General features: G+C 45.1%; 1 protein-coding gene across 1 annotated transcript in view; it reads left to right on the top strand.

Annotated features, from left to right (window-relative positions):
* LOC107375088 (WD repeat-containing protein 7) overlaps positions 1-14,700 on the top strand; it is a 162,593-nt gene that overhangs the window by 86,108 nt on the left and 61,785 nt on the right. The window contains 1 exon segment of the mRNA XM_070552547.1: positions 333-446. Within this exon segment, the coding sequence (XP_070408648.1) occupies positions 333-446 (114 nt within the window).

The raw sequence follows: 14,700 nt of genomic DNA, 5'->3' as shown, positions 1-14,700 counted from the left end.
ACACACACACACACACACACACACACACACACACACACACACACACACACACACACACACACACACACACACACACACACACACACACACACACACACACACACACACACACACACACACACACACACACACACACACACACACACACACACACACACACACACACACACACACACACACACACACACACACACACACACACACACACACACACACACACACACACACACACACACACACACACACACACACACACACACACACCAGGATCGTTACCCTGATGATCTGATATTCTGAATTAAACAAAGCCGTTTCTTCTTCTCTCTCGTCAGCTGGGACAACCACTGAAGCCTCCCCTCAGGCCCCACCCCCTCCCGAGGCTCAGCCAATAGAAACCAAGGCTCCAGAGGAGGAGATGGACGTCACTGATGATGACATCACTGCAGGTAGGAACAACAAAGGAAATTCCAACCAGCTTTTGGGAAGAACGAATCAGGATATTTGTGGTTTCAGGCTGTTTTTAAGAATTTATAGTTGGATTAATTCAGAGGAGTAAAATCATTTTGGATTATTCTGTAAAACAAAAGTTCCACGCTGCAGCCGTTCGCTTTAGCTTTCACTGTTTCTGAGCACAAACCGGGCGATTTGTTTGTAAAATTAAAGAAATCAGATTTGAACTTTTACACTGAATTGATGCTATTTGTGACCCTCAGGTTGATTTGAAAAGGTCCTCAATCTTTAGCTGGATTATTTCTGTAAGAATTTCAAATGTCAGTGGGATTATTACGAATATTTTACAGTCCCCTAATTACTTAGTACTTACATGGTAATTACATAGTAAGTGAAAGTGTGTTATTGTTTCTGAGTTCTTTAACAGTTATTACCATGTAACTCGGGTTCAATTCTACTTTTATTTTATTAATCATTCCCAGTAAATACTGCTTCACACAACAATTACACCTTATTACAATTATACACTTTAATTACACAATGAAACACTTTAACTTAGTGTAATTACCATGTAACTACTTCGTAATTAGGGGACTGTAAAAGGAAGCATTACCAAATATTTGTACCGTTCTTCACAGCTAACTTCTCTCTTGCTGACGGACGTGTTTTGATTCTTTTTAAGCTAATGCTGTCTGTTAGAGGGGAAACAAAGCTAGTGTTGGTTTATGAGTCTGAGTACACCCACAGTGGTTCTTACCTAACCTGAAGACATCATAGAAGTTTTGCTTTTAGAGGATCGAGGTTTTCTTCTGCAACTTTTCCTAAAGAACCAAACTTTTTTCAATCGTCCGGTCACCAACGTTGACCTTTAACCTTCCACCTGAGGCCTCCAGGGTCTGAGATGGTCAGAGTCAGAAAACACCACCAGGTGTCTGAAGGAGACGAAGAGAGGAGATAAAAATACAAGACAGTCACGACAGACGGCCTAAAGTCATTTGGCTTCAGGCTGTTTCCATGGTGATAGACCCATCACATTAGCCTGTTGTCCACACGCACGCACACACATATGCACACATGCACACACACACACATACGCACACACACACACACACACACGCACACACACACACACATACGCACACACACACGCACATACGCACACATGCACACACACACACACGCACACACACACACACATACGCACACACACACGCACATACGCACACATGCACACACACACACACATACGCACACATGCACACACGCACATACGCACACATGCACACACACACACACACACACACACATACGCACACATGCACACATACACACGTACGCACCCACACGCACGCACGCACACACACACACACACACACACACACATACGCACACACACACACACGTACGCGCACACACACACACACATACACACACGCACATACGCACACATGCACACACACACACACGTACGCATGCACGCGTGTGTGTGTGCGCACGCACGGACACGCACGCACACACACACACACATACGCACACACACACACGTACGCACGCACGCGTGTGTGTGTGCGTACGTGTGTGTGTGTGTGTGCGCACGCACACGCACGCACGCACACACACGCACACGCACACACACACATACGCACACACACGCACACGTACTCGCACACACACACACACATACATACACGCAAATACGCACACATGCACACACACACACGTACACATGCACGCGTGTGTGTGTGCGCACGCACGCACACACACTCAAGCACAGGTGTTTCTGGGTTTTGTAATTATGACCCCAACAGTGTCCAGGGATGTTATTAGTCTCCACATCACCCTCCCGTCCATTCACACACACGCACACACACACACACGCACACACACACACACACACACACACACACACACACACACACACACACACACACACACACACACACACACACACACACACACACACAGAGAGAAAACAAAAACCAAAGTCTTATATTATCCCCAAAAGCTCTCAGGGTTTAAAACTTGGCAAGAATTTCCTTCATTAAACATCATTTATTGAGCCTTTTTTAGTTAAAACTTATTTTTGATACCGTTAATCCGTAAATGTTATAAAGCAGTAAAATTTTGCATTTTTGATCCGCTCAGCGTTGCATGTGATGAACAGTAAAACTAATTACTGTTTTTTAACACAGGAAAGGTTGTTTTACCTTTTTTTTGCTAACGGTTTCGATCACTCCTGGGGTTTTCTTCAGAGCTAGCCGCTAACGACGGCGTCACTTCCCTCTCCGTTTAACCGCCGGCAGCAGAGGACAGTGTCTCCCTCTGCTGCCGGCGCTCTCCTCACCGATGGCACGGTCCCACGCACGATCTGATGTGTAGACCCCATCGCCTCAGTTCGCGGTCCCATATCCACGTCTCCTTATTTCTGTGGCTTCCTTAATCCACTGTGGACATCAGAACACCCTACCATACATGAAATGTCAGTGACCAGAACATTATACCACTGAACAAAGGTAATAACAGAAGAACGAGACCGTCAACAAGAGGACCAACGTATACAACATGCTGTAAAGATCTGTGGTATCCGACATGGACAGTAAACAAAGGAAAACAACAACAGGATCCAACGGTAAATCGAGAGCTTTGCCTTCTGGCTCAGCTCTCTCTTCACCACGACAGATCGCATCACTGCAGACGCGGCAGCCAATCTTGTGCCCCATCTTTCCCTCACTCGTGAACAAGACCCCGAGATACTCAAACTCCTCCACTTGGAGCAGGACCTCATCCCTGACCCGGAGAAGGCATTCTACCCTTTTCTGACTCAAGACCATGGTCTCAGATTTAGGGGAGCTGATTCTCATCCCAGCTGCTTCACACTCGGCTGAGAACCGCTCCAGCGAAAGCTGAAGATCACGTTCTGATGACGCCAACAGGACCACATCATCTGCAAAAAGCAGAGACCCTCTTCTTTTGCTCCAAATCCCAAGATTAGAATTTTATCCATCTATAATTCAGCTGTAATCTGGGCAGAAAATCCCATCCATAGAACAGAGTTGTGGTTCTACAACCAGACAGGTATCATATCCTCTAAGGGAGGAGCTGACCCCAGGGAGGTCAAAGGTCCCTGCTGGACAGACCCCCCCCCCCCCTCCGTGAGGATTTATCTCCTTCAGGGATGAAGAGGAGGATGCATGCAGGTCCTTGGAGCTGAACTCTGATCACGTTCTGCTCTGAGCTTCAGCAGAGAGCTCTCTGTTCCTCTTCCGTTTCCTTCTCCTCCATGCGGAGAATCAGGGGTCCACTCGTTTGGTGATCGAGGTCAAAGGTCAGACTGACCCTCACCTCTCTGTGTCATTAGCCCTGCTGTGATTTGGTTAGCTGAAACGCCAGCCTCCCTCTCTAATCTAATGCCGGGTCCTGGAGGGTCGGCCGGGTCAGATCGTGTTTCTCCTCTGAGCAGATTGAACTTATGAGGAGATAAATGTCCGACTCCGATGGTTCCTGATGGCCGTTTGTCTCCGTGTTGCAGTCTGGGACTCAGCTGCTGAATGGGAATATGATTGTATTACAGGAGCGAGCTGCTGTCGAAATATTCATCCTGTAGAGGAATGTTTCCTGAAACAAACAAACACAATGCGGTTCGGTTCTGGTTCTGTTTTAGCAGAATTTCTCATCAACCATGTTAGATCTGAACAAAAAGCCTGTATCAGATCATACGTTATGGCTTTTGAGAGTCAAGGAGCCGCATGTATGAAAACGTCCTGCAGCGCCATTATGGAGACGGCCAGACTAACGGGGGGTTGTTTGATTCTTCAGCATCTTAAATGGACTAACGTTCAAAATTCATTTTATAATCATTTGTAGTTAATAACACACAGTGGGGAATTAAAGGTGGAACTCTAAAGTAAGGCAGTGCAGCAACCGGACTGTTTATGTGGGGGGGACATAGCAGGTGTGGAAGAAACGTGGCGAGAAATAGTCGACATTTTAAGACCGGTGTTGTGCCAGAAAGCGTTTAATCTTACTCCTCTTGTGTTGATCGCCCCCTCGGTGTAACTCTCACCTCTCTGCTCAAATCCACACGAGTCTGTCTGCCGAGAGCAGGGGTCGGCAATCTTTTCCAATCAAAGAGCCAAAATTACCCGTTTCCCACTAGTAAAGAAAACACCGGGAGCCACAGCAGCCGCGGCGTTGTGGGCGGGGCCTACAGGGTCTCAGCAGGTGCCGCTTTTTGACGCGCCACACGTCTCCCTTTAAAGGGACGTTATGGAAGTTAGACAGATAAAACATGTGTAGAAATAATAAATGTCTTCTTCATACGTTCTCCTGCAATGCCCTGGTCCTGTAGAATGAGCCCTGGCATTTTTACTGTGATTGCCTGTTTTTCTGTAAAATCACAGAAAAAGAGAGATGCTCGGGTCGAGCAGGCTGCTTCATGCGCGTTCACGCTCAGGCATCGCCCGTAGCATTTGCTATCCGTAGCTTTAGCAGCAGAGAGAGAGGCAGTGCCACTTTGTCGCTGTTCCTAACGCCTAGTGACAAAGCTAGCTACATTTCTGAGGACCCTTAGCTACTTTCTGTAGAACTTTCTTCTAGATATTTCCTGCAAATTAGCAGCAAAATAGCCATTTTCACTCCGAACCGTTCTTTGGTTTGACGCTGTTTCAGCTGTCATCAAGGATATAAATGTTACAGATACTGTGGATGTTACTAGAGTGTAGCTCACCTAGTAAGATGTCTGACTCTCATGCAGAAGGCCTGGGTTTGATTCTGGATGTGAACATAGTTTATTTAGAGTTTATTTTTTACATTAATGGTATATTTTTTACAGTAAGATGCCCAAATTTTTATTTGAGACTCGCCGAACGGCATTGAATTCAGATAAAAAAGATGTGGGTTCAACTTTCATTTTGGAACAATTTTTCAAGCAAGGGAAGGGAATGATCTGAGCATGCAGGAGGACTGACCCATCATAAACCTTTGTCGGCTGTGCTGAAGAGAAAGCTACAGAACCAAATTATTTAATTAATTAGCTGCTCGTTCTCCTGTCCTCTGTCCTCCGGGCCACACACACACACACACACACACGGGACTGTCCGCTGTTATTTTCGTTAAGGAGTGTGCACGAACAGCATGCGCGCCTCGTGCACGAGCCTACTATTGAAGATGCAGTTACACTTTTGGCATGAGGGGGCAATCGCGAGCATAAAAATTCAAAAGTCCGTAAAGTCCCTTTAAACATGTTAAAACTATTCAGAATCCAAATCCAGGCTCTGTCTCATTGGATTGTTGTAATTAAACTTTGTGCTGAACGAAAGTTTCCATTAAACATTATTGACCAGGTAAGAAAAGGATCTGATCAATTAGATCTCTCCCCCTCATTTACAGCGATGAGATAGCGGCGCAGTGCACACGGCTCTGGTGTTAAACAAGTTTGTTTCTCTTTGCAACGATCTTCAAAAGAAGGCAAAACGGTTAAATGACCGGGTGTTTCCCGTATTTGAACGTTTATTTTGATGGAGAACCTCAAGGCTGCAGATGCGCTGACATTTTAGCACATCACAGAGGCATCTAAAGCAATCAAGAAAGGATTCCCATCAGAACATCTGAGCGTTTTACTGGCCACTGTGCTCAGCGCAGCTCGCTGTCAGCGCGAACATCAAGTGGACCGAGAGCTGAAGGTGTGGAGAGGGGCTTGGACGGCGTTGGTCACCGGCAGCAACAGAACCAGAGCCGTGCGGGAAGATTCTGTTTTCCAAACCCGGTCTCTCAGAGGGACGTTTCACTTAGAAAATGTTCCCTGATGGTGAAACTTTGGCTGAATAGCGCTTGCTCCTGTCTACAATGTGGCGATGCATCCATGAGCCTGTCTGAGGCAAATTCCAGCATCTCATATCCTCTTCAGCTCAGAAAGCGCCTACAAAGACATCTGATCACGCACAAGCAGGTGACCCGTCATTTCAGGTCTTTATCACTTTTCTTTAGATTTTCAAAGATGACAATATTCATATTTAGATTTGACATACAGAGAAAAGATGAATGCATTCAATTAAAATACATTTAATTAAATATCCATTCATTATTTTACAAGCACAGAGAGCCTCATCAGATGGATGAAAGAGCCGCGGGTCGCCGAACCCTGGCCTAGAGTCTTTATGCCGGCGGCGTCTAGTCCAAGTTTCTTTGAGAGTCTGGGACTGACATGTTCTCTACCAGGTGTTTGACCTGCTGGTTAAAAGGTCAACGCTCCCGGTGATCAGCACGCGTGTTGGTTCTGCTTCTAAACGGGTCCAAACCACAACTAATTCACCGGTGAAGCAGCCCTAAAAGAGTCCATCTCATTCGTTCACAAGCAGCAGTTTAACGTCAGACCCGATGGTGTGCAGTGTGAGAGGAAGAGTCCGGTCCTTCGCCCCTGGACCCCCCCCCCCCCCCCCCCCCCGCCCCTAATGGAAGCCCGACGTTCCCGCTGAGCGCTGATAGCTGCTCTGTCTGTGTCTTAAGACGATAAAATACACTTAACCTTCAGATGGACTCGGCCGGCTGGAAGGGCAGCCGCCGTTTCAGAACTCAAATCTTTTTTCTTTATCAACTTAATTGCGTTTTCAATTATTTCTCTGGATTTTCAGTCTCCTGACATTTGCTGTAAGGCCCCCCCCCCTCCCCAATGCTTCTTTGTTTTACTCGGAGGACAAGCCTCCCTCACCCTGCTGGATCAGGAAGATAATTCTTTTAGTTTTTGTTTTTGTTTTTTTTTCTCTCAAAGTTTCTCCCACAGCACCCCCCCCCCCCACCCCCCACCCCCACCCAGCCGCCTTTTTTTTTTTTCTCTCATCATTTTTGAGCAGCTATTGATCCCCTCCCTGGTGATCAGGTTTTACCAGTCTCCCATTGATTACCAATGGAGGCAGAGCCCAGGTGCATGATGGGAGGCGCGGGGGGGGGGGGGGGGGGGGGGGGGGGCTGCAGCTGCAGGAGGGAGGGATGGGAAGGTTGTCGGTTTGATTTCGACTCACGAAATTGAGAACTTTTTTCCATCATGACATAAACAGACAGACAGAACTCACTTTACCTGAATTATGAATTAATGCAGTGGCTCGCCAAAATAAAAGCGTCAGGTGATGCAGAAGGCATCGCTCTGTAGGGCGTACTCTAATATGATCTGTTTTAGCTTTAGCCTAAGGACTACATCCATGTGTTTTTAATAAATATGCTCAGAAATGTTGACTTTGTTTGGAAAATAGGTTTTGTCTTGTAAATGAGACCTTTAAGAGAGGTTTTCTAATTCCGTAAATCCCGAAACATCCAGAAATCACATTTGAAGGAAACAGCTGTTCGTCATTCGGACACATTTTCATTTAAACGATCTGAAACTAAAGTGTAGAGGTTTAAAAATGGCTGCTATGTTGTTCTAATGCTTCACTTTGAGCAAGAGTTAGCCACTAGCTTGCTAGCAATTTGTTAGCGACTCCGCCTATTTTGAGTGACATCACCTGCAGGGTTGGTCCTCACTGCAGACAAATAACTGGTAGAACAGCACTTCAAATGAACAGGATGTTCCTCTAAGGCCGTGCGTTATTCTTTTATCATCAGCTTTTGATGTTTGGGCTCTCGTGTTTCTGTCGGCTCGATCTTTATTCTCTGGATATTTCCTACTTATTATTTAGCAGAATTTCTCCAACCTGGTGTAGAAAACACACAAAAGTTTAATATAATCATCATCTTTGTTTCCTCCTTTCTTCTCGTTTTTAGCTCTTTTATTTTCTGCCATGTCTTCACTCCTAATGTATCATTTCTCTCCCATCTTCAACGTTCATCTTCATCATTTTCTCTTCCAGACATTCCCACATAAATGCTTCAGTTATGTCCGATCTCAAGTAAAATAGGGCCATATCAAACACGGGACAGTTAGGAGGACATATTTATTTGATGGTGGGTTTTATTATTATTATTATTATTATTATTATTATTATTATTATTATTATTATAACGGTGAAACAAAGTGCCCTCCCAAAGGTCACTCCTCTTCATCGGCTGAGTGACATTTCAGGTCTTTTTTATGACATATCCATTATTTTACTGGGATTAAGCAGATACGTTGACTCCACAGGTTGTTGCATTACAGCGTTCCACCCTTCCTTTAATACGTTCCTTCCTTTATGGATAATGTCATTTGAGCCAGAACGCCTTTTTATCCTGATCCATTTCTCGTTTTTATGAAGATTTAGCTGAGCGGAGGCGAGTCCAGAGGGGAGCTCCTCTGTCCTCCTCTTTAGTTTATTGGGTTATGTTTGGGAGTAGGTTGGCCAACAAATAGGATTTAGATGCAATGTCATTATAATAGATCTGCTGGTTGCGAAGGAAGCGGATCGATGGACTTCCAAAATCAATCACACGGCAGCAGGTTGGTACCGTCAGTAAGAGAGGCCAAGTCTCAGCTGGAAACCTCAGAAATCAGTCAAGTTCACGGCTCCTCAAAGTCATCAGAACAGCTTAGGTTGTCCAGAAAGTTCCTTAAAGAATTCTGTTTGGAAGGACTCACCTCACTTCAAAGGTTTTCTAAAATTCTGCAGAAATTTAAATATTTTGGGGGATGCAGGTTTATGTTCTGGTCGCAGCTTTTGTGTTGTGTCGTGGTTTGGCGCTTTATAAACAAACTAAGCTGAATTCTGCGTGGAGTTTTTTTCTTCATGCATGTGTGGGTTTTCTGCAGGCGCTCCGGTTTTCCCCCACCGGCCAAAAATGTGCACGTCTTGTACCTGTGTGACGTTCCGAAGTCTGGCTGCCTTTAGATTCTTGACTTGTTCAAATTTTCTAATTAGATTTAATCAGTGAAGACAAAAACTAAAGTAGGGCTGCACGACATTAGGAAAACCTGCGATATTCCAAAACAATGATTAATATTGCGATGACGATATTACTTGCGATAAATATAAACTTAACTCAGGAACAAAAATAATCAAAAACAAAGAAATTCAAAAATCATTAAAATGAGAAAAGCAAAAGATGCGAGGAAAGGGAAAAAGAAAAAGAAAAGGGACTCAGTGGATCCCGGGAAAAGCAGAATCAGCAAAAAGAGCTAACGAAGCTAACTCAGGTGTTCGCTAACCATCAAAATTAAGGGCTGTCCGCCTCGGGCATCTGGCCTATGAGAACCCACCCAATTAGCCAAATGGGTGAAGAGCTCTATTAGATTTGTTAAAAAAACATCATTCTTCCGTTTGACTGACAGAACGCATTATGTGTAGCAAACATTCGAGCTGACCATTCATTGCGATATTTATCTGATCTTTGCGATATGCATATTGTGCATGCTGATATCGCGATCACGATGCATTTACGATATATTGTGCAGCCCTAAACAAAAGTATTTTTAAAAATATTTTTGAACACTTTTCGGGCGGTTTGGGTTGACATAAACAAAAAGGTTCTGAAAGCTCAAATGTGATTTTAACTTGGGTGCCTGAAAGATAAAGCACTAAGTGCTCTAATGCCGTATTTACACCATGGTCAGCTCGGTCAGGCCAGATGGGGTCGTTGTGTCCACGTTGGGGTTCTTTGTTGGTTGTTCGACCAGTTTTTTGCCCGTGCCTTGCTGCGGTTCATTTCATGCTGAGCGGACTAAACAAACCCACCAACAGATGGCGGATGTTATGTCGCTCTCACGCCTACCTACTAGAGGGAACCTCTGATTGGTGCATGTAGAATCAGCCAGCGGTGGCTTCCAGCATGTGTGACAATCTGGATGTAGCGATGTAAACATGGGTGGACTGGGACCAAAACTCGGCCCTGGCATTTTTACGAATCGTCGGCCCTCAGTCGGCCCTCCCCATTGGGAGAGCGGTGGGGGTGGGGGCCGAATGTGAGATCTAATATGGACTGGGACTGTTAAATTACCAGCAGGGCCAGGCCACTGCGACCGGGAGCCCTGGCCTTTCAGATCAGCTCATTCTCCACGGGCGGAGATCACCGGGACATTAGCTACATGCTAACGTGGTAAAACAACTCCTACGTCATCGCTCTACCGCATTTTTCTTGCCAAAAACACCTGGAGAAACTCTGTTAGCCTCGGGTTACCATGTAGCTAATGTTCTGCAGATCACCTACTGTGGAGTAGTGTCGGCCCAAGCTGGGCCACTTGGCTAAGCGGCCCACTGGGACAGTGCCAGAATGCCAGATAGGCCAGTCCACCCCTGGATGTAAACATCTCCACTGATCGGACGCTCCGGAAGCAGAAGGACTGACTGTTTGCTGTGAGGAGCCCATGGCAGCACCACTGCCCTATTACAGTAGGAAGCTGAGTGCTTCATGTCAGTCTCCAGAAGCAATACAACTGTTACGGCATGCCAACCATGCAGGATGGTGTCCCTCAAGGACCAGGACTAGATACCCCTGCATTTAGAGGAAAACGGTCATCCATAGTTGTCGAGTTCCTGCTGTGGTTAAAAGTATTGATTAAAGCTGGAATGAGATCTTTAATATTTCCTCAGAGTTGAAGAGAATCAGGAGAAGAGCAGAAGGAAGAGGAGTTACCTGTACGGTGGCTGTTTTAGGACATCGTCAGGTCTCAGGGGAACGTCATCAGGTGAAAACATCTGACATAAGTGCTTCAGCGACCGAAGAGTCTGTTTTGTTATTGTAGTGAAACCAGATGCTTTTGCCTCTTTGGTCTTACATCTGAGGTTTTTTGTCTGACCCAAGGATGTCGTAAGACCGCCACCGTGGACCTGCCGCTCTTTCAGAAACCAAACACTCGTTTTCTGGACAGTGACAGGAGACAGAAACAAACAGGAAAATAAATGTTTTCATTAGATCTGACAATAAGTCACAAATAATGTTTCTACGTCACAGATGTTCCGTGTCTTTTATGTTTAAGCTCAATTATTTTAACCAGTCGACATAAAATGATCGTTTCTCTGACGACCTGTGTTTAACATCACCGACAACACAGATGTAAAAACATCGTCTCTGACTCTGATTGGTTCTTCATTTATTGTTCCTGCAGTCTCTCCTCCCATTGGCTGAAGCTGAGGAGCAGAACCCAGCTCTGGGACCAATCCGATCAGAGGAGCGGTTTATCCCTTCTCTTCTTTTCCTTGACTTTCTCTGGAAATCTGAACTTTTTAGTGATTCTGTTGGCGAGTTGATCTCTAATTCTGTTATCTACTGGCCCAGTCTGGCCCGGGGGATGGATGCCACCTGTAATCCATTTATCAGACACGACTGCTGGGCTTCCTTCCAAATGACAGCTGGCCTTTAGCGATCTCATTATGCACAACTCCACTCTGGAAACTTGTAGGGTGGGGGGTAAAATCCAGGTGAGGTGAAACACCTCCGGTCTCCACTGAGCAGAATGTGACATCATTTCTGATCCAGGTTCTGCCGATCACTGGGACCGGGGATACCTGGAGGTGTTTCCTGGTGCTGAGCTGATCAGGGATCAGATAAAAGTGACAACATCTCTCCTCCGGATCGAATCATCAGACGTTCTCAGCTTTTATCAGCTGAAGCCACTTTCCATCTGAAACAAGCAGCTAGGTGAATCCTCAGAGGAGGCGAGCCTCCCCCATGCTGCTGCTTTTACTCAGCTGACTGGAATCCATGTTGGAGTTGACTGGATGCTTCTCGGATCCATTTACACCGTCAGTCGTTTTGGGATCAAATAGCTGTTGGGTTGATGGCGGCTTCAGCAGCAGGTTGATGCTCCATTTGTCTGATGATAACGTCAGCCTCCAGAAGCTCTCCTAGCTCTGGGCTGGTAGCTTCATCCACCCAGGAAAACGTGACCGATACTAAAATAGTCCCTACAATTAAATTGGAGTCGTGAAAGACTTTGCTGGGAGGTTTTATGGGACAAATTTCTTTGTGTTTTCAAAGTTTCAAAGTTCTTATGATGCTTAAAATCCTTGAGAATGCTTGCATTTTGTCGTTATTTTCAGGATTATATGAATGCTTGAAGTGTGTGTGTGTGTGTGTGTGTGTGTGTGTGTGTGTGTGTGTGTGTGTGATCACAAATCCTTAAAATAAATCAGATATCTGGCATCTGCAAGTCAGAAATTAGTGCAGCTTTGTTTAAAACAACTGAAACAGTTTTTGTGAGGCTTCGTGTAAAACAGTCATTGGTGACAATTAGGGATGTGTATTGGTGAAATTCTGGCGATACGATACTTATCACGATACAGGGGAGACGATACGATATATCACGATATATTGCGATACATTCAGTGGGACAATTATAGCGATTTTTTTAGACTAAAATTATTGTAGGAAAATTCAATAAATGGTCCAAACTGATACTTAACATGATTAACATGAGGTATCTGAACCATAATAGAGGGATTTACATTTCAGTGGTGGAAACAAACTCCATTGCACCCTACTGCTGACTAGCGGACGGCATTTGATTTGCACCAAAATAAAAGAAAATACACAAATGTTTGCATGTAAATTCTTCCAAAAAAATCGATACACAGCTTTTGAACATCGATATAATATTGCAGGAAAAAATATCACGATATATTGCTATATCGATATTTTCTTACATTCCTAGTAACAATCTACAGACACATAAACAATGTGAGGTTCTGGAAAACGTTGCACCTTGAAAGTGCTTGAATGTGAGGTTTGAGGTTTTAGCTCATTATAACTCCTCTCCTGGAGGACGTCTGATCTCAGCTACCAGAGAGGACGCCGCTGCGTAGTGTAGACTGCATACAGCCTGCTGGAGGCTCCCCAGAAGAAGCGCTTCAGCAGCCTGCATGCTGTGCAGAGGGGCGGGCTTGGGGAGGAAAAAATATGTTAGGAAAGTTTGGTTTTGTTTTTTTGGACTAAAAGAACCACAAAGCAAAAGCTGGGATGATTCAGGTTTGTGCATTTTATTTAAAACGTGTCAATAAAGTTGTTCTGGAAAGAAAAGGAATGATTGGAGAATAATGTTATGTAGCTCTAATGGGAATAATCCACTCAAGCTGGGATAATCATAAAAACTAAATGAATGAATAACAGAGAAGTTGATGCTCTCTGGATCACTGAAACGTGAAAAAGAGAAAAGTAGAAGTGTAGTTGGTACATGAAATCAATAAAAGTACCTTAATTTAACCAGGATCAGTCTCAGTGAGATAAAAATCTATTTCACACAGTTTCCTGGCTTCCAACTTCTACACGTAAACGCGGATAACGATGAGAAAAGGCTGTTTCTAGTTGAGAAGGACGTGGAGAAGCAAGTCTTCAGAGATGTTTGGAATCCAGTTCAGGAAGTTGAATTCACTAAAATAAAACCAAGATGCTGTCAGTTTACATCCTTGTTATTTTAAGTCTCACTTTTAAGTCCAACAAGGCTTAATTCTCTTCAGAGCTTTGTAGGAGTAGCATACGTATTTATTTTGGGTGCTTTTTAAACTCTGTATACCAAACTACATTTGACCAATATGATGGGAACTTCTATATAAATATGGAAATCCAGTCTGACTTGTCTTTGAATGTTTAAACAGAAGATTTCGAATTCTTAGGGATTGTCAGACACTTCGTATTATTCAAGAAGAGAGTTAAGTTTATAAAAAATAAGAAATTTATTTTCTAAACAATTAAAAACATGACAACTATGAAACTCTTTATGTGTTGAATGAATCTAAGTGGTGAGAGATCAGACAAAGAGCAGCCCGAAGACCTCTCATGATGAAGTATATAAATGGAAACCGTGTTCCCTCGCCCGGACGTGGGTCACCGGGGCCCCCCTCTGGAGCCAGGCCTGGAGGTGGGGCACGTTGGCGAGCGCCTGGTGGCTGGGCTTTCTCCCATGGAGCCCGGCGGGTACAGCCCGAAGAGGAAATGTGGGTCCCCCTTCCCATGGGCTCACCACTCGTGAGAGGGGCCAAAGGGGTCGGGTGCAGTGTGTGACGGGTGGTAGTCGAGGGCGGGGACCTTGGCGGTCTGATCCTCGGCTACAGAAGCTGGCTCTTGGCACATGGAATGTCACCTCTCTGGTGGGGAAGGAGCCTGAGTTGGTGTGTGAGGTTGAGAGGTTCCGACTAGATATAGTCAGACTCACCTCAACACATGGCTCTGGCTCTGGAACCAGTTTCCTTGAGAGGGGTTGGACTTTCTACCACTCTGGAGTTGCTCCCACTGAGAGGCGCCGAGCAGGGGTGGGCATACTAGTTGCCCCCCATCTTGGCGCCTGTACGTTGGGGTTTACCCCAGTGAATGAGAGGGTAGCCTCCCTCCACCTACGTGTGGGGGGACGGGTTCTGA

The sequence above is a fragment of the Nothobranchius furzeri genome, chromosome 6, assembly GCF_043380555.1.
Source record: "Nothobranchius furzeri strain GRZ-AD chromosome 6, NfurGRZ-RIMD1, whole genome shotgun sequence".
In the NCBI taxonomy this organism is placed as follows: Eukaryota; Metazoa; Chordata; class Actinopteri; order Cyprinodontiformes; family Nothobranchiidae; genus Nothobranchius; species Nothobranchius furzeri.
The sequence above is the reverse complement of the archived record's forward strand: the minus strand, read 5'-3'. Positions and strand labels throughout refer to the sequence as shown.